Raw genomic sequence first — 20,783 nt, forward strand, 5'->3', positions numbered from 1 at the left:
ACAGGCCCTCGAGGACTCCTGGGAGCTCTCTCCAATTTTGCGTAGGCAATCAGTGTCACGTTACCCTGATGAAGAAAGGTACCCTTCATTTTAGGGCTTCTTTCCTTCAGTTCGGACTGGGCGGGGTCGCAGTGGGGAAAGAGTGAGAGCCACTTTAGAGCGGAACGAGCTGCGAAGAATGGCCGAAGCCAACGCACACCAGACGCCGAAGTGCGGCACTCGGTGCAAAGCCCGGGCTTCCCTTGACCCCCGCCTCTCACGCTAAGCTCGACCCCCTTTAGGGCGGGACCTCCCACTTCAGCCAATTCTGGGAGTCGAACCCTGGCGGTTTGTACTCTTCCTTTCCAATGAGAAAAAAAAGAAGCAGCTTGCTTCCAGCGACCAATCGGAGGAGGCGGCGCCTGGTTGTCAGGCAGGTTTGTAAGAGTTCGGGCCAATTGGAACACAGACACCGCTCGACCCGGGCGCAGCGCGCAGGCGGTGGCGAAGAGACGCCGAGCGGGCCGAGTGCGGCCGAGCAAAGCCGGAGCCGGAGCGGGGCTGCAGGAGCCGGGCAGGGTCCGGACGGGCCGAGATGCCCTATAAACTGAAGAAGGAGAAGGTGAGCGTGGTCCTTTTCCCCGCGCCTCCGCCTTGGGGGCCTGCACGGAACTCTGGGAGGGGCCCGAGCCAGGCCCGGGACAGCCCCAGACCGACCCTCCCGTCCGGCCCCCGCAGGACTCCCCGGGGCCAGCCCTCCATCCCCGCTGCTCGTCGCACCCCCAGCCTTTGCTGCAGCTGAGAAAGCTCCCACCCTTGTCCGGGATAGAGTCCGCCCGACATGCACCTCCCTTCCTCTCTCCACCGACCCCCGGCACGGGGTAACCTCCTCCCTCCAGATCCTGCCTCGCTCCCAAGTCACTCTCCTGCTTTTTCTCCCCCCCATCCCCTCCCCACCCCCCACCCGTTTGCCTTTTGGGACAGCCGCTTATTTGAGACAGCACCTCCCTCCAGAACTAGCCCCCGCCTCAGCCCTGAGCAGCCCCTTCTTGACCCTCCTCGTCTCACCCGTCCGGGCCTGGGCCTGGGCCTGCCTTCTCCACTGTCCCTTACAGCAACCTTCTCCCTCCCTGCCAAGCTCCTTGACCTAGAACAGCTCTGCTTTTCTCTCTCCTCCACCGAATCTGGCCTAGGCCCCTCCCTCTAGTTCTTCCTTCACACACAAACTTGTAAACCAGGACCGAACCCTTCCTTCTGCCGATGGAACCTTGGAAGTCAGGGTGTCTGAGCGCATTCAGTGCAATCCCTCATGATACAGATGAGGAGACCGAAGCCTCGATCCGGGGGCCAGGGGAAGGGACTGGGCCAAGGTCACACAGCCTCCTGGAGGTCCATCTGTAATATCAGGTCTCCTGACTTAAAGGCCTCCTCTGTACCAAAGCCTTGCTAACAGGCATCACCCCACTCCCAGGTTCATCCTAAACCAGTCACCTTTCATCATCTGGGCAGGCCCCTCCCCTTATTCCTAATTGAGGATAACCTTTGCATTTTTCCTTTTTTGTACCAGTGCTGGGTTTCTGTCTTTCCAGGGCCATACTATCCTCAAATTGGGAATCTGCCCTCACAGACAGGTTAGCTTTACTTCTTACCCCACAGGCGAGGCACCCCTGGACACCCTTGCTTTCTGTCTGGTGTCCTGACAGGCCATTTCTTGATGTTGCCTTCTTTCACCTTCCTCCTCTACCTCCGAACTGCCTTCCCATCTTCTTCATTCCTGTCTTTCTCTACCCTCTATTTCCTGCTGTTGCTGAGGTCTGACTCAGAGGTGTGGTTCCTTTGAGGTACAGACTCACACAGAGGATGCTAGGATACCAGTTCCAGCCTCCCCCAGCTTCTTTTCTTCGGGGCTGGCCCCTCGTGGTGGGCGCCAGCTCTGGTTTGGTGTTCTCTTCACCCACTTTATGGCCCCAGAGGTGTCTTGCTTTCCTTTGCCCTCTGATTGGCTGGGTTGCTGCTTGTGCCATCTCTGACCTTATCAATTAAACTCCTTATCCTGGGGCTGATGGAGATTTGGCAGATGGCTCTGTTTCTGGATTGTCCCTATAACCTCTCAGGGCCTGAGATTCTGGACGTTGGGTTAGTAATGGTATAGAAGGCACTGTGCCTCCTAGGGAGCTGAGCTGGGCAGGTTTGGGTGCCCCACCCAGGCCCCGTGCCCTTGGGAAGCGGGCATGCTGAGGTGGTTTGGGCAGCTTAGCTATAGGTGATACACACACAAGGCAGCCACACTAGGGGCTGAAGGGCTTCTACGAGGAGTGTGGAGAGGGATGAAATTCACAGGAAACTGATGAGTTCCTTGCCGATCTGTAGTTTGTTTTTTCAATTTTTACTTTTTGGTCATACTGCCCAGCCTGTGGGATCTTAGTTATCCTATCAGGGATCAAACCTGAGCCTTTTGCACTGGAAGCATGGAGTGTTAACCACTGGACTGCCAGGGACATCCCTGATCTGTAGTTTTTAGTCTGATGGAACAGATACTGTCTCATCCACAGAAAGCCTTTATCTACTAGAGGACTGAGAAGAAAATTTCTTAAGACTTTCTAGGACCACCGGTGTAAGTGTTCGGTTGGGAAAGAGTATGAGAAGGATCGGGGTGCCTGGGGCCAGGCACCTCTGATCCCCTTTAAGGTGTAACTTTCTACTTTTGATTTCCAATTGCATTTGGCCTCTTTCTATGGTTGACAAGTCCTGACAGTGTGACTGGGGTTTGCCTAAGTGGGGTGGGGACAGAGAGGAGGGGGGATGGAGGATCTGTATTGCTCATCTGTTGCTTCTTCCCTGGTTGCTTATCTCTGCTGGTGCCGTTCTTGGCCAAACCTCATGGCCTCTTTCCTGAAGCCCATCCCAAACCCTTAGTTGGGGGTGAGCCCTCCCTTCTCCCCTGGATTTATAGAACACTTGGTAGGTTACTTATGGCCTTTTTGTGTTCCCTTGGACTGGAACTGTGGACATGTCTTTTCTTCCCCGAGAAAATAACTTAAGTTCCATTTTGGTTTGGCGTCTCCCTAGTACACCTTAGGCGCTCAGTGTATGAGTGCTGAGTCAACCCTTAGGGAGATTTGCATCCCTCCTCTTCCCTCACATTCTGATCTAGGACTTCTGTCTTTTTGGTTGCTGGGTGGAGGTGTCCCCACTCCCTCCCACTTTCTTGTTCTTAATAATAGTAATAACATTGACTAACATTTCATTTTTCATGTGCCAGACACTGTGCTAAAGGGAACTAGGGGGACTTCCCTGGTGGTCTGGTGGTTAAGACTGCAAGCTTCCACTGCAGGGGGCATGGGTTCAATCCCTGGTCCGGCAACTAAGATCCTGCATGCCATGTGGTGCAGCCAAAAAAGTAAAACATAAAAACCTTAAATAAGCAGAAGGAATCAGGTACTTTGATTGTTGGCACTGAATAGATGAGGAAATAGGCTCAGTGAGACTATTTAACTAGCCCATGATTGTGTAGCTAGAAAGAGCTGGGCTGGGAACACACGGTTGGCTGTAAACCACAGTGCCGTGTGGCACTGGACGGCTGGGCTGGGCTAAAGCGTGTGCACTTGGCCTGTTGTCCTGCGGGAGCCAGGGAGCAAGGGTGGAGGCCTGGTTGCCATTGCCCACCACCCTTCAGCACACACCCCCGCAAGCAGCCGGGGTCTGTCTTTGGCACATTCCCTGAGAAAGATGTCTGAGCGCTGCAAGGTGGGTGGAGGGGCATAGAAAGGAGCGAGGAGCCCACGGTCAAGGAGAGAAGTGAGACGTGTTTGCACGTGGGTCAGCTGTGTCCCAGAAGCCCACGACTGGGGTGTGTGCAGACGGTCGCCCCAGTGTTGCATCCTGCAGGCACTCCCCTCATCCTTTTCCTTTCCGCCCCATGCTCTGCGTCCCACCCTGGCCCCTTGGCGAGGGGTGAGGGTGTTCAGCCTGGTCAGGGGCCACTGGGAGGGCGCTCAGCCGCCTAGAGCACACACATGGCTCCTTCATGACTGGAGCTGCTCCACGCCTAGGAACAGCTCCCTGCCTCCCCACCCCCAGGAAGCCTTCCCCCTGCTCCAGCCCACGCAGCGCTCGCTTCTCCCTGAAATCCTTTAGCCCCCATCGGCATAATCACTGGATTTAACACTTCTCACTGAAGGGGCTCAGGTGCTCAGGAGTTGCAGGATCTCAGAGCTGGGAGTGATTTCCAAGGTCCCCCAAACCCATCTGCTTTTAAGGCTCGGGTCCCTTTTGCATTGTGCCTGGAAGGAGGCCTCAGTGCCCCTCTGCTTGAGTGCTGTCAGGTGGGGAGCTGCCGCCTCCCTAGGCAGCAGGTTTCTGTGCAGCTGCTCCAGGAGAAAAGTCTTCCTCGTTTGGAGCCTCAGTCTGTCTTCCTGCCACCTTAGCCCGTGGCTCTTAGGGCTTCTGGATCCACGTAAAACAAGTTGCATCTTTAGTCCACATGGCAGCCCTTCATTTATTTGTAAGGATCCCTCTAGCTCTCCCACCTGCCAGGGCTCCTCCCTCCCATTGTTAACTATCCCAGTTCCTGCAGCTGTTGCTCTCAGGACATGCTTTTGAATCTACTCCCAGTATGGGTTGTATTTCCCTCCTGAACAAAACCTAGCATTTGTCTTTGTCCCTCCCCAAGTCTGAGGCTCCCGACTGAACTAGAGCCTCCAGGATGGCTCCGTCAATGCCAAGGACAGGCACTCTGCACAGGTCTGCTAACCAGACGGCAGGTCACATGAGCTGCCGTGGCAGCCACAGCATATGAATGATTTGTGTTGAGCTTGCAGTCGGACCGAAATCCCCAGGTCTTTTTCCCATTTTCCCCATCCTTTTCTCTGGGGCAGTTGCTTTTTTTGGCCTGGAGCATAGGATGAGATGCTGGGCAGGCCAGGGCTCTGAGCCTGCAGCCAGGTTCCCAAGGGAGACTTCAGGCCAGTGCTCGCTCTTCATAGCCCTTCAGGGCCTTACCCCCATCCCTGTCCTTGTGCTGGTCCACCGAGGCCTTCTTGGGACGATCCCCATACCTGTCAGCATCCTTGGGCCCCACTGATTATGCCAGTAGCAGTTACTAGCCTGGGTACTTTGTGATATCCAGAAAATGCTTCCCGGTCTTCCCAGATAGCCTCGGGGGAGAGTGATGAGCCTTCCCTCTAGCCTGAGAGCCTTAGGCCCGCTCTGCCCACTTCAGCCAGAAGCCAGTCTGAGCAGCTTGTTCCAGGAGGCGTTTCCCTTGAGCCTCCTCGCCCTGGTTCTTACTTGACAGAGGCCCTGACTCATACTCCAGTCCTGTGAGGTGAAGAAGCATGATCATGCTGTATTATTGTGTGTTGGAGTTGGCTTTCTAACCAGATTCTTAACTCATTGGTGCCCTTGAGGGACCGATCTCCCTTGGTGTACCCCAAACCTCACCCTACTCCCCCAGGCTTAAGGGGTCCTGACTGATTGATTCAGTTGGATAATTGGATAAGACCGAAGGGATGTGGATAGGGCCTCCCCCTGCCTCATCAACTACTAACTCTCCATCTCCTCCTCTCAGGAGCCCCCCAAGCTTGCCAAAGGCACGGCCAAGCCCAGCAGCTCGAGCAAGGATGGTGGAGGCGAGAGCACGGAGGAGGTAATGAGCGTGGGCACTGCCCTAGTTATGCTGCAGGCAGCAGCTCCAGCTGCGTGATGGCCAGTGGGATGAGGGGTCCCTGGCGGGGGCCGGAGGTTATTGGACAGAAGGGAAGGAGGGGCTGGCCAGACCGCCCTCAGGCAGCCTTTCGCTTTGGCTGCTATGGACCAAAGACACTCTCTAGTTTTCCTGACTCCCCAGCCATTCCTATGAAAGTCAGTTCTCTGTCTACCAAAGGGTTGAGAATTCCTTTTCTTTTAGGGCAAAAAGCTGGGGGGATACTGGGTCCTGGGGAGGAGGGGAAAGTGCACAGGTGCTCAGTGGGGCGGCAAGTGACTTCAGCATGGCTCTGGGTGGGACCGGGGGTGGGGAGTGGCTAGTGTCCCTGAGTCGGCAGGGCTGGGCCTGCTGCCCTTGGTGCTGATCAGATGGGAGCTGCTGAAGGACAGTCATGAGCAGAGGTCAGCTCAGCCTGGCAATCTGGGGCCATAAAGTAATAAATGGCAAGCTGTGTGCGCACAGGTCGGGGGAGGGACTTAAGGAAGTCTGGAGTGTGTCCGTGGAGGTTTGGGAAGTGTGCTCAAGGGGATGCTTAGACGCTGAACGGTCCTGGGAGCACCCTCAGCAGGTGTCCGTGTTACCAGAAGCTAGCGATTCTTTTTCCTGTGCTTCCTGCCTCCTGCGCTAAGCTGTTCAGAGGGATGGAGATGAACAGGAAACGGAACTCCCTAATTCCAGGCAGGTCTTAGGGGTTGGGGTGGCGAGTAGAGAGGAGATGGACTAAAAAGTGTTTGGTTGGGGTTAACTGTGGCCCTTGATTCTTTTGGATACTCCTGGTCCCTGTCACTTCCAAAGAGGGCCAAGCACTTTTTACACCTGCGGCCATCATTTTTCGCTTCACTTGAGTGGTGGGAGGCAGCTTTGGAGGTTTGCCCCACCTTACAGAGGTGGGAGTTGAGGACCGCAGAGGAGGAATTCTTCTTCCTCGGCACTTACCCTGGCATCTGGACACGTGTCTCGGCTTGTCCTTGTCACCCAGTGCTGGACAAGCAGTGGCTTGTCCCCAGATGTGTCTCCCGCACACACTGTGACAGCAGCTGGCTTCCTCCCCTGTATGCTGGTGCCTTGGTTCCCAGGAGGTCACCTGGAGATGCTTCTGCGGCGGGGCACCCTCTCCGGGCTCAGTCTCCCCTTCAGGAGCCATGACACGTGGGACCTGCAGGGAAGGTGGTCAGAGCCAGCACCTGATTCCAAAACGGCATGAGAGACTTAGAAACAAGTTTAAAATCCATATTTATTTGGCTGCACTGGGTCTTAGTTGCAGCATGCAGAATCTTTAGTGGCAACAGGTGAACTCTTGGTTGCAGCATGAGGGATCTAATTCCCTGACCAGGGATGGAACCCAGGCCCCCTGCTTTGGGAGCAAGGAGTCTTAGTCACTGGACCACAGGGAAGTCCCAGAAACAGGATTTAAAGGGACAGAATGGAGTAGCTCAGGGGCAGCTCCCACCTTCTGTCTGACCTGCTCCTGCTCGTTCAGTTACTGGACAGACTGGCCATCGTTTTCTGGGAGCAGCCCTCCTGGACCACTCGCCTGCTTCCCCATGCCCAGGGCATCGGGGCTTCTATATCACCCCACGGCAGCGCTTAACCAGAGCGGTAACGGAACAGTTCCTGGGAATTCATTGTTGTCTCCTGTGTTAGCCTGTGAGCTCCGAGAGGCTCTTGTTCACGCCAAAGGGCCTGGCACACGAGAGGCACCAGCATTTGAGAGCATTCATGAGAAGGCAATGGCAAGCCACTCCAGTATTCTTGCCTAGAAAATCCCATGGATGGAGGAGCCTGGTAGGCTGCAGTCCATGGGGTCGCTAAAGGTCAGATACGACTGAGCGACTTCATTTTCACACATTGGAGAAGGAAATGGCAACCCACTCCAGTGTTCTTGCCTGGAGAATCCCAGGAACGGGCGAGCCTGGTGGGCTTCCGTCTATGGGGTCACACAGAGTCGGACACGACTGAAGTGACTTAGCAGCAGCAGCAGCATGAGTGTGTGAGCAAGCAAATCAACTTCAAGTTAGACTTGGAAGAAGCCTGAGAGGCTAACCATATTCTTTCATAGGTAGGGAAATGAAGGTTTGAGCAAGTTAAGAAAAGAGCTGAGACTAGCTGCTGTGATTCCTCTGCCGCCCTCTGGAAAAGGAGAGTGTTGCCTTCACCTCGTTCTCTGTTTTGTGAAATGGAGCCTCACATGTCTGAGGCAGCTGCAGGAATTCTGCTTTGTGAATTTGCAGAAATGCACGAGGGTGGTCTTAGGCAGAGGGATGGTGGAATGGTTGGGGACCAGGCCATGAGGCCCAGGACATCAGAAGCTGTTTAACATAGTCCTTCTCTCTCTTTTTTTTTTTTTGGTCATGCTGCCCAGCTTATGAGATTTTAGTTCCCCAACCAGGGATTGAACCCAGGCCCTTGGCAGTGAGAGAGCAGAATCCTAACCACTGGACCACCAGGGGAGTTCCCAGGCGCAGTCCTTCTCTTGCCCTTTTTCTAATCCTGAACTTTGGGCTCTTACAGTCAAACTTACCCTGTGTCAAACATTTGCCAGTCTTTCCAGTTAATCCTAATAATACTTCTAGCAGCCAGTGTGTATTGTGCTGAGCAGGTACTTGTGTATAGTTTCCTAGCGCAGCTATAGCTAGTTACCACCAAGTGGGTGGCTTAAAATAACAGACGTTTACTGTCTCACAGCTCTGGAGGCCAGAAGTCTGGAATCAAGGTGTCAGCAGGCCACACTCCTCTGAGGGTCTAGGAAAGACTCCCTTTTGTGCTCCTCTCCTAGCTTCTGTTGGCTTTCTTCCGTCTGTGGTGTTCCTCAGATCATGTCCTCGGTGGTGTCCGACTCTTTGCTCTCCCATGAACTGTAGCCCATCAGGTTCCTCTCTGTCCATGGGATTTCCCAGGCAAGAATGGTGGTTGCCATTTCCTCCTCCAGGGGATCTTCCCGACCGAGGGATCAAACCCGCATCTCTTGCATCTCCTGCGTTGGAAGCAGATTCATTACCACTGAGGCACCTGGGAAGCCCTTGGCTCATAGGTGCATCTGTCTCTGCCTCGGCCTTCACTCAGCGTTCTCCCCTGTGCCTCTGTTGTTATCGTTGAGTCGCTAAGTCACGTCTGACTCTTTGCGACCCCATGGACTGTAGCCTACCAGGCTCCTCTGTCCATGGGATTTCCCGGGCAGGAATACTGGAGTGGATTGCCGTTTCCTTCTCCAGGGGATCTTCCCAATGCAGGGATTAAGCCCGAGTCTCCTGCGTTGGCAGGCAGATTGTTACCACTGAACCACCAGCGAAGCCCCCTGTGCCTCTATGTCTGTGTCCAAATTTCCCTTTTAATAGGATACCAGTCATGTTGGGATTTAGGGCCCACCCTAATCCAATGTGACCTCATTTTAACTTGATTACATCTGCAAAGATCCTGTTGCCAAATAAGGTCACATTCACAGATGTTGATGTGAATTTTGGGGGGACCCAGCACACTCTGACCCAGGCAGGGTGCTAATTACTTTGCCTGCACTTGATCTTATAATCTTCTCATTTAATCTTTACAGCACTCCCCTGAGGGCATCTGTTATCATCCTAAGCTCCATTTTACAGACAAAACTGAGGCTGAGTGATGTTAAGTAGCTTGTACTCTGCAATAAAACAGCAGAGCTGGAATTCAACCCAGGTCTGTGTGGCTTGGGAGCCAGTCCTCCCGTGTTCTTAATGACCTGATAGGCTGGTGAAGAATCTTAGAATGGAAAGGAGTCTTGAGAGATCAGGTCAGACCTGCTGCAAGCCAGGGGTCTTTCCTGGTCTGTCTTTCAAGAGAACAGCTCAGTGCTGTGGACTCTTCTATGCGCTGTGCCCTGTCTTGAGTTCTGGGAGCAGGGACAAAGGGAGGAGGAAGTAATGTGAGTCTCCTCCACTTCAGCCTGACACCCCTGTAGACAGAGTTGTTACCCTAAAACCATTTTTGGTCCTATCAGGCCTTTTACTGAAAAACTCCTGTTATCTCATTGCTCACAAATTCAAATTCCCACCCTCAGCTCTCATGGGCTGGCCCTGCCCTGTTCTTCCAACCCCCCTAGACCTCCTGCCTTCCGATGCTATGAGCCTTTAATGGCTTGTGGCCCTTACTGATGTCATCCCATTAGCCTGGGGGCTTCCCTGGTGGCTCAGAATCTGCCCCAAATGCAATGCTGGAGACCTGGGTTCAATCCCTCGGTGGTTCAATCCCTCCTCCTCCTCCCCTGGAGGAGGGCATGGCTGCCCACTCCAGTATTCTTACCTAGAGAATTCCATGGACAGAGGAACCTGGTGGGCTACAGTCCATGGGGTTGCCAAGAGTTGGACACGACTGAGCAACTAACATGCATATTAGCCTGGACTGCTTTTTTTTCCCTCTCCTTTCATTCTTTTTATTTTTTAAATTTCTATTTATTTATTTGAGTGCGCCAGGTCTTAATTGTGGCTTGCAGGATCTAGTTCCCTGACCAGGGGTCAAACCCAGACACCCTTGTTGGGAGCACAGAGCCTTAGCCACTGGACCGCCAGGAAGGTCCCTCTCCTTTCGTTCTCTGCCTAAACCTGCGTTTATCCTTTAAGAGCCAAAGCAAATGTCACCCCTTCAGGGGCGGCTTCCCTAATTCTTTAGGCAGCGTTTGTCACTCAGCCCTCTGTGTTCCCAAATCTTTTGCCGCTCTCTAGTTTTGCATTGCCCGTGTACTAACGATTGGTTTTGTGTCTGTCTTGCCAACTGAACTGTGAGCGCTTTGAGGGCAAGGGCCCTACTTTATTCACCTTTTCATCTCTAGTGCGTAGCGTGATTCGTGAATAAAGGAAGGAAGGACTGCATCAAGCACAGGTGGGTAGAGCTAACCCTTGGTGTCAGTACAGGAGAGAATGCCTCTCTGATTTCCAGGGTTCTAAACCACAATGACGGAGAAGGCAATGGCAAGCCACTCCAGTACTCTTGCCTAGAAAATCCCATGGATGGAGGAGCCTGGTAGGCTGCAGTCCGTGGGGTCGCTAAGGGTGGGATACGACTGAGTGACTTCACTTTCACACATTGGAGAGGGAAATGGCAACCCACTCCAGTGTTCTTGCCTGGAGAATCCCAGGGACGGGGGAGCCTGGTGGGCTTCCGTCTGTGGGGTCACACAGAGTCGGACACGACTGAAGTGACTTAGCAGCAGCAGCAGCAAACTACAGTGATCTTCATTCAGCCAGTTAATTCACCGTGCAAAAGCTGTGACATTAGTCTTTCATTTTTCACTGATAATTTTATCTTTCATCTTTCTCCTATAATACTTTCTATAGTGCTTAAATTATATTTCTACATGCCAGTTTGTGTTTAAATATATGGGTTTAATGATTACCAGTGCCTGTGTTAGGGTCAGTTTGAAATGGGATTGGTTCAGAGTGGGCAAGTATGGTTGCAGTCTCTCCTAAGTGTGCCTATGATGCGTCAATTCACAGCCCCACTCCATTGCTGGAGGCCTGCATCCAGGAAGGCTTCTTGGAGCTTGAATCCTGTTGTGAGTTTAGAAGTGGGAGGAGGGGACTTCCCAGGTGGTCTACAGACCAGTCGTGTCTGATTCTTTGCGACCCCATAGACTGTAGCCTACCAGGCTCCTCCATCCATGGAATTTTCCAGGCAACAGTACTGGAGTGGGTTCCCATTTCCTTCTCCAGGGGATCTTCCCAATCCAGGGATCGAACCCAGGTCTCCCGCATTATAGGCAGATGCTTCACTGTCTGAGGCACCAGGTGGTCTGCTGGTTATGAATCTGCCTTGCGATGCAGGGGCCGTGGGTTGGATCCCTGGTAGGAGAACTAAGATCCTACATGCTGTGGGACAATTAAGCCTGCTTCCCGCCCATGTGCCACAATGAGAGTCCATGACCTGCAACAGGTTCCGACACTGTGATATAAATATTTTTTAAAAAAGAAAAGAAATGGAAAGGAAGGCTCTTCAGGCAGAGGTGACAGCCACTACGGAGCCTCAGAAGTGGGAGCAGGAAGGATACAGGAGAGGGTAGTGGGCAGGTCACCAGCTTGCCGTTGGGCAGTGTCCACCCATACTTTGATGGCTGCAGAAGGTTCTCCTGGAGACGCCCCTGCTTCTCATACTAGCCCAGGTCAGTGGAGGAGACATTGGATGCTAGAGCCTTAAGGAGAAAGGGTTGAACATTAATGAGTTCCTGGCACACACCCATACTCCCTCTGACAAGTATGTTTCCTAGACCAGGACTTTGCTGGCCAGACCAGCTGTCTCTCAGCTGCTCCTTGTATCTGTGGCCTGGGAGCCAATGGTCCTTATAAAACCAGGGTGGCCCAGTGGGGTGGGGACGGGGCAGGGCAGGCCAAGCTGGCTCAGCGGCTCTCTGGCCACCCCAGCCTTCAGTCTCTGCTGGGGAAGGGACCTTAGGCATCAACTCATTGGGTGGTTTTTTTAAAACTATGATTTTCAGCCATGCAACGTCTGTTTTCTTAAAACCTTACTTGGAGAATGTTTGGCAAACTACTGATCTAGTTCAACCCTCTGCTCGTTAGCAGAGAAAATTGAGGTCTTGCTTTTCCCTTTTTGGGAAGAATGCCTCCTTTCTCTGGATGTCCGCTCAGTCTGAGGTTCATGGAGACGCGGGTTTCTGCATCTTATCTGGGCAGATGGAGAGAGACATCGTATCCCTGAGTCTCACTCCTCAGCGGCCGCCGAGCCCATCACTGTCATCTCTATGTTTCTCCTTCCTGCTCTGCCCCGACTACTGTGCAGGGCTTTGTTCTGAGGGTCCCCAGCGGACACGGGAGGGTCCTGTGGGGATGGGCCTGGGCTTGGCCCCTCCATCTATCAAACAGCCAGTCATCGGCTGAATGCCTGCTAGGTGCCAGTGCTGAGAAGACCCAGAGGCGTACAAACCAGGGTCCTGGCTTTAAAGGGGCTTGCTTTCTAGTGAGGGGGTGACACACACAGAGCGAGCAGGAGGTGTCACTGGGGATGATCGCAGAGCCAGTGGGACAGGCAAGCAGTGTCAGGAGGGTGGGGGCAGAGGGGGTCAAGCAAGGCCTGGAGTGATTGGAGAAGCCTTTTTGGAAGATGGTGGGTCTTTTCAAATATTTATTTGGCTGTGCTGGGTCTTAGTTGCGGCTCTCGGGACCTTTAGTTGTGGCATGTGGAATCTAGTCCCTTGGCCAAGGATTGAACCATGACCCCCTGCATTGAGGGCATGGAGTTTTAGCCACTGGACCACCAGGGACGTCCCTCTAAGGAATGTTTGAGATGCTAGTTTCAGGGATTTCCAAGGATGGGAAATGATGAGACTATTAATAGAGAAGATACTACTTACAGGACACTTCCATGTGTCTGGTACTGTTCATTACAGCCCTGTGAGGTCAGTCCTGTCGCTGTCCCCATGTTGTAAATGAGGCACAGAGAGGCTGTGACCTCCTGGAGGTGGTATTGTTGTTCAGTTGCTAAATTGTGTTCAACTCTCTGAGACCCCCTGAACTGCAGCACGCTAGGCTTCCCTGTCCTTCACCACCTCCCAGAGCTTGCTCAAATTCATGTCCATTGAGTCAGTGATGCCATCCAGCCATCTCATCCTCTGTCACCCCTTCTCCTCCTGCTCTCAATCTTTCCCAGCATTGGGGTCTTTTCCAGTGAGTCAGCTTTTTGTCAGGGGGCCAAAGTATTAGAGCTTCAACTTCAGCATCAGTCCTTCCAATGAATATTCAGGACTGATCTCTTTTAGGATTGACTGGTTTGATCTCCTGACAGTCCAAGTGACTCTCAAGAGTCTTCTCCAGCACAACAGTTTGAAAGCATTAGTTCGTCAGTGCTCAGCCTTCTTTATGATCCAATTCTCACATTCATACATGACTACTTGAAAAGCCATAGCTTTGACTAGATGGACCTTTGTCAGCAAAATGATGTCTCTGCTTTTTAATGGGCTGTCTAGGTTTGTCATAGCTTTTCTTCCAAGGAGTAAGTGTCTTTTAATTTCATGGCTGCAGTCCATCCACAGTGATTTTGGAGCCCAAGAAAATAAAATCTGTCACTGTTTCCACTGTTTCCTCATCTATTTGCCATGAAGTGGTGGGACCAGATGCCATGAAATTAGTTTTTTGAATGCTGAGTTTTGTTTTTTTTTTTTGAGAACTAAAATTATATGACATTTTTATTTTAGGCTGCAAAAACAAAAATGAGCAAACAAACAACAAAAAACTTGAAATAGACTTGTCAAATGATGTAAATTCATCCTTTCCAGGGAAGCAGAAGGTAGATCAGTGCAGGTTTCCTCAAGGACACACACATCCTGCTCACTGCTGCTTGCACTCTGCTGGATTTTGATCCTTCTTTGGGTCATAGTCTGGATCATTTTCCTCATCTCCTTCTTCTTCCCCTTCCTCATCCGCTTCTTCATCTTCTTCATCATAATCATCGTCATCATCTTCAATAGCTTCTCCAGTAAAGTATAACACTGATCTTGGGATTATACGCTCACGTAAAAAGTGACCGATTTCAAAGTCTGCAGCGAGGATAGCTTCAGAATCATCATCCAGATCTCCAGTCTCAGGAACTTCAGGAGGGGCAAAAAAATTAAAGAGTCATTAGAAACTGTTTTGGTCACAGTACGAACTGTCCCACGTCCCTTGTGTTTCTGTTTCTTTTCAATCGTTTTCAAAGTGACATTCTTCCCTTTTTTCCAATCTATCTGGCACCCTGTACAACCCATCATTTCTGGTCCATCAAAAGAAAAGGGATCAGAATCATCTGGTTCTGACCTCATCCTATATGTCTTTGTCAACACTTCATTTGTGAAATATTCATTGGGTTCAAAGTGAAATTCTAAGACAAAACTCATAGGTTGACCAGCATCTGAGAACTTCACTTTAATATCTTTCAAGTGCTTCAGAATAGGTTCATCATGTTCCTGAACCATATCACTGAGCAAGTCAACATTCTTAAAAACGGTCAACCAAAACTCAGGAATTCCCTTGGGATCTTCTTTTTCTTCATCCTTTTTCTCATCTTCAATCTTGGCCTTTTCTTTCAGCTCCTCCGGAATTTCATCTTCCTCATCTGGTTTCCATTCACACTCTTCTTCTGTAGGTTCATAAATGGCATTAATGATCTCAAATCGCTTATCAAACAGAGGCTGATAAAGAACAGCATACTTTCTTTCAAGATCATGAACTTCCTCATAGAATTTGGCTTCTATCTGTGCACATTTAACTTGAAGGTTTTTGAGAGCATTCACTTGTCTTTTAACTACCCTAGGCAAGCTTTCGGAGAAGGCAGTGGCAACCCACTCCAGTACTCTTGCCTGGAAAATCCCATGGAAGGAGGAGCCTGGTAGGCTGCAGTCCATGGGTCGCTAAGGGTCGGACACGACTGAGCGACTTCACTTTCACTTTTCACTTTCACACATTGGAGAAGGAAATGGCAACCCACTCCAGTGTTCTTGCCTGGAGAATCCCAGGGACGGGGGAGCCTGGTGGGCTGCTGTCTATGGGGTCGCACAGAGTCGGACACGACTGAAGTGACTTAGCAGCAGCAGCAGCAGCAGGCAAGCTTTCAATGTATCCTGTCGGTGTTTCTACCAGACCATCAAGTCTTTCTTGAAGGGCTGCAAGAATCTGAGGATTTTGCATCATCTGAACAGTCAGCTGACGCGCTTTGATTTTTGTTTCTTCACCAGTTTCTTCTTCTACTTCTTCAACATCATCCAAATCTTGATCAAGTTCAGACTGTTCTTTGTTGTCGATGTCTGCCATGTTGTACAAATGCCAAATATTTTCAAAAATGGCAAATTTCGTTTTCCAGCTCAGCTCTCCGGTGGCGAGCTCCTCCGAAATGAGGAGCCGAGTGGCCCGAGCTGCACAGGCAGTGACTCAGGGCAGCGGCAGGAGGAGCAGGAGGCGGCGCCGCGAGCAGATGGCGCTAAAAAAGCTGAATGCTGAGTTTTAAACCAGCTTTTTCATTTTCATCTTTCACTGACATCGCGAGGTTCTTTAGTTCCTCCTTACTTTCTGTCATTAGAGTGGTATCATCTGCATGTCTGAGATTGTTATTTCTCATGGCAGTCTTGATTCCAGCTTGTGAGTCATCTAGCCAGGCATTTCACATGGTGTACTCTGCATATAAGTTAAATAAGCAGGGTGACAATATAGAGCCCTGATGTACTCCTGTCCCAATTTGGAACCAGTCCGTTGTTCCATGTCCAGTTCTAACTGTTGCTTCTTGACCTGCATACAGGTTTCTCAGGAGGCAGGTAAGGTGGTCTGGTATTCCCATCTCTTTATTTTATTATTATTATTTTTTTAAAGAGTATTTATTTATTTGGCTGCCCTGGGTCTTAGTTTTGACATTTGAACTCTTAGTTGCGGCATGTGGGATCTAGTTCCCTGACCAGGGATTGAACGCAGGCCCCCTGTGTTGGGGACATGGAGTCTTTAGCCACTGGACTACAAGGAAAGTCCCTCCCATCTCTTTAAGAATTTTCCACAGTTTGTCATGATCCACACAGTCAGAGGGCTTCCTTGGTGGCTCAGTCGGTAAAGAATCCACCTGCAATACTGGAGACATGGGTGCGATCCCTGGGTCAGAAAGATCCCCTGGAAAAGGGCATGGCAACCCAAACTAGCCTTCTTGCCTGGAGAATCCCGTGGACTGAGGAGGCTGGTGGGCTACAATCCATAGGGTCTTATAGAGTCGGACATGACTGAAGCGACTGAGCAGGTATGCATGCACACAGTCAAAGGCTTTAGTGTAGTCAACGAAGCAGAAGTAGATATTTTGTTTTGAATTCCCTTGCTTTTTATATGACCCAACAAATGTTGGCAATTTGATCCCTGGTTCCTTTGCCTTTTCTAAATCCAGCTTGAACACCTGGAAGTTCATGTACTGTTGAATCCCGGCTTGAAGTATTTTGCGCATTAACCTTCCTAGCATGTGAAATGAGCATAATTGTATGGTAGTTTGAACATTCTTTGGCATTGCCTTTCTTTGAGATTGGAATGAAATTCCAGTCCTGTGGCCACTGCTGAGTTTTCCAAATTTCCTGGCATATCGACTACAGTACTTTCACAGCATCATCTTTTAGGATTTGAAATACATCAGCTGGAATTCCATCACCTCCACTTGCTTTGTTTGTACTAATGCTTCCTAAGGCCCACTTGACTTCACACTCCAGGATGTCCGGCTCTAGGTGAGTGGCCACACCATCTTGGTTATCTGGGTCATTAAGACCTTTTTTGTACAGTTCTTCTGTGTATTCCTGCCACCTTTTCTCAATCTCTTCTGCTTCTGTTCAATCCTTATAGTTCTGTCCTTTACTGTGCTTGTCTTTGCATGAAATGTTCCCTTGGTATCTCCAATTTTCTTGAAGAGATCTCTAGTCTTTCCCATTCTCTTGTTTACCTCTATTTCTTGGCATTAAGAAGCCTTCACTTAAGAAGGCTTTCTTATTTCTCCTTGCTGTTCTCTGGATCTCTGCACTCAGTTGGGTGTATCTTTCCCTTTCTCCTTTGCCTTTGGCTTCTCTGCTTTTCTCAGCTATTTGTAAAGCCTCCTCAGACAATCACTTTGCCTGCTTACATTTCTTTTTCTTGAGATGGTTTGGTCACCACCTCCTGTACCATGTTACAAACCTCCATCCATAGTTTTTCAGGCACTCTGTCTACCAGATATAATCCATTGAGTCTGTTCCTCACCTCCACTGTATAATTGTAAGGGATTTGATTTAGGTCATATCTGAATGGTCTAGTTGTTTCCTTTACTTTCTTCAATTTAAGCCTGAATTTTGCAATTCAGAGTTCATGATCTGAGCCACAGTCAGCTGCTGGTCTTGTTTTTGCTGACTGTATAGAGCTTCTCCACCTTCAGCTGCAAAGAATATAATCAGTCTGATTTCAGAATTGACCATCTGTGATGGTCCTGAAGATTACCCAGCTAATAAACAGTACAATCAGGGGTCAGACCCACGTCTGTGCTCTTGACCATCTAACTCCGCAGATAAGGATTTGGCTGTTCCTGCAACAGAGAAACAGAGGCCTGAAGCGGGGAAAGTCCGAGGCACACCAGGCTCTGGCCCTGCTGACCTTCTGCCTCTCTCCCCCATCCTCCACCGAGGTGTGATCCGTCCTCCACGTACAGGAAGAGAGACCCCAGACTCCAGGGTGCCTTGCACTCTATAACCAAAATCACGTTGGCTCGGTGTAGTCCTGGCAAGTGAGGTATTTGGTGGCCACTCTTGCCCCACTTCTTTGGGTTCCCCTGGTCAGATTGGTGTCCAGGGTTCATTTCAGGCAGAGGAGAGGGCCAGATGACTGAAGCAGTCATGAGCTACCCTGGACTCACTGCCTGCCCCAGGCTGAACCAAGCGCTCATCTCCTGCCTCTGATCCCGAGATAGATCACAAGCTTGAGATAATTGTTTTTATAAAAAATTGAAGAGCACACAAAGCATAACGTTTGTCTTCCTCCTTGCCCCTTCTTGCAGAGGATTTCATATTCTCCTGTTCTTTTTTTTTTTAAGTATAATTTTTAAAAAATGTTTTTTGTTTGTTTTTTGGCTGTGCTACATGTGGGATCTTAGTTCCCCAACCAGGGATTGAACCCGTGGCCCCTGTGGTGGAAGGGCAGGAAGCTTGGAGTCCTGACCACTGGACCACCAGGGAATTCCACCCCCATCCCGTTCTTATTTTATGAAGTGCGAGTTTGTGGAGGGGGCTGCGGAGGAAGCAGGGATGGCAGGTGCGAGGACAGGAGCGCAGCTTTCCTGTGGAGTGGGTCCCCAACCGGACGTGACCTCACTCCCACGGTCCCCCCACAGTCTCTTCTCTGGTGGGCGCAGGGGCTGTCCTGTGGCTGAGTCTCCCCTCTCCCAGCAGGGGGTTCACCTGTGGGTGAACAGCCCTGCAGACCACCTGGGTGCGTGCTTTTGAAAATCGGCTTCATGGGGGTCTGATTCCCGTGTCCAGGAGGAAGTAAAGAAATAGCTTTAGGAAATTGTCTTATAAAAGCAGCGTCAGCCTGTTAAAAACAAAAAGATTAGAAGAGTCGGAAAAAGTCATCTAATTCTGCCATCACAGGAGAGAGTCATGAACACAGTGCACTTGTTCTTTCCCTTTCTTAAATGGGTTTTGGGTTCTGTGCAACGTGTTCTAATGTAGGTGAGCTCATTTTGTATATAGAGGTTTGCATTCTGCTTATTTAACTTAGCATAGGGAGCAGTAGGGAGCAGTTTTCTCTCATTCTATAGTTTTAGGCTTTTTGTTTTATTTTTAATTTTTATCAATATGGTAATCGTTCAGAAAGTCAGATAGTGTACTCATATATATGAATGTATATTTTTAATAAAAAAATTTTTTCTGGCCACATTGCATGGCGTGTGGGATCTTAGTTCCCTGACCAGGGTTTGAACCTGCACCTCTGCATTGGAAGCCCAGTGTCTAACCACTGGGCTGCCAGGAAGTCCCAGGTAGTGCCCTTGGGCTTATAATGAGTGAGGCAGCCTTGTCCCTGGTCCTTCTTGTCCTGTTGTGGCAGCCACATTCAACTCCTAACTCTTTCCTTGGAGGTTGACTTTTCTACTCCAAATAACTTTTTTACTGCTTTTTAAAAAAATTTTTGAGGTTCAGATATCTCTTGACTTCCTAATGTGAAAAATTAAGGCCCCAGTGTCTTATACCTCTGTGCACAATTTTCCCCTCCTCTCAAAATGCTTACCATCCATTTTGGGTAAATTACTATGACTATGTAAATATTTTTCACAGCTGAACCACGTATGATTACACTGAGTACATAGTTTTCGTAAACATAATTTTAACTCTATGATTTCCATATATTCATTTATGTATTTGCCATATGTGACCATAAAAAGTATTTTCACACTAAACCTTTCTTTATATTTAGGATTTTTCACTCTTTAAAATTTCCACGCCCTTTAAAAATTTGTTTATTTATATGGCTGTGCTTAGTTGTGCCTTGTGGGATCTAGTTCCCTGACCAGGGATAGAACCTGGGCCCCCTAGCATTAGGAGTGTGTAGTCCTAGCCACTGGACCACCAGGGAAGTCCCTATTTAGAATTTTTCTTAAACTGCATTTCTAGAAGTTAAACTGCTGAGACATGAGAAGGAATTTATTTCTTTTAACTTTTAACTAGAGAATGTCACACATTCTGTAAATGATAAAATACGGTAATCTCCAGCATATTGCTTGATGAATTTTTACCTACGTTTGTGCTGTGAACCACCTCCCCGATCCAGTCAAGATACAGAATGTTTCCATTAGTCAAAAGGCTCCGCATGCACCTTCTCAGTCACTTCCCGCATCTCCCTCCCCTCCCCAGCACGCACACACCACTGGCATCTCCGCCCTGGCAGAAGAGCCACTGGTCTCACTTCTGTCACCATCAGTCCATCAGTTAGCTTTGCCTCTTGAACACGAGACAGTGTTCTGAAGGCTCTTCGTGCACAGGCAGTGGGCATCACTTTGGGTGACGTGGCTTCTAGGCCACTCACTGCCTTCCAGGGCCACAATCCGAAGTTACCTGTGACTCTGGCCTTGGCTCCTTCAGGGCAGGAGGCAGCTGTTTGCTGCTCAGGCCTGTAGAGGCATAAATGGACCCGGGGCAGGGGGATGTCGTGGGGGGTGGGTGGAGGTGGGGCAATGGACCGGGCCAGGGGTGGGAAGCAGAGCTTGGCGAGTGGACTTCAGTGAAACGCTCGTTTGACCAGGCCCAGCCACAGCCGCAGCCGCAGCCGCAGCCCCAGCCCCAACCCCAGCCGCCATCATCCAACAAGCGTCCCAGCAACAGCACTCCACCCCCCACGCAGCTCAGCAAGATCAAGTACTCGGGGGGCCCCCAGATTGTCAAGAAGGAGCGACGACAGAGCTCCTCCCGCTTCAACCTCAGCAAGAACCGGGAGCTGCAGAAGCTCCCTGCCCTGAAAGGTAGTTGGGGAAGGTCGGGGGGGCTAGGGATCAGGCCAAGCGGACAGTGGGTGTTGGCAGAATGGAAGTTTGGGGGTGTTTGGGGGGGTGGACATTCTAGAGAGTGAGGGGTCTTCGCTGGGGTGCCAGGGGAGCAGGAAGGCAGCAGGAAGGGGGA

The 20,783-nt window shown here is 50.5% G+C and overlaps 1 protein-coding gene and 1 pseudogene across 1 annotated transcript in view; one reads left to right on the forward strand and one right to left on the reverse strand.

Moving 5' to 3' along the window:
• Positions 1-20,783, forward strand: part of PPP2R5D (protein phosphatase 2 regulatory subunit B'delta) — a 25,872-nt gene continuing 5,089 nt past the window's right edge. Inside the window, exons 1-3 of the mRNA XM_055406652.2 lie at positions 1-601; positions 5,549-5,626; positions 20,410-20,626. Coding sequence (XP_055262627.1) covers positions 575-601; positions 5,549-5,626; positions 20,410-20,626 — 322 coding nt within the window. The 5' untranslated portion in view covers positions 1-574. The remainder of the gene's footprint in view (positions 602-5,548; positions 5,627-20,409; positions 20,627-20,783) is intronic.
• LOC129543514 (nucleosome assembly protein 1-like 1) lies at positions 13,987-15,444 on the reverse strand (annotated as a pseudogene).

The sequence above is a fragment of the Moschus berezovskii genome, chromosome 23 (genome assembly GCF_049115385.1).
Source record: "Moschus berezovskii isolate FMDL1 chromosome 23, NW_MosBer_1.0, whole genome shotgun sequence".
Classification (NCBI taxonomy): Eukaryota; Metazoa; Chordata; class Mammalia; order Artiodactyla; family Moschidae; genus Moschus; species Moschus berezovskii.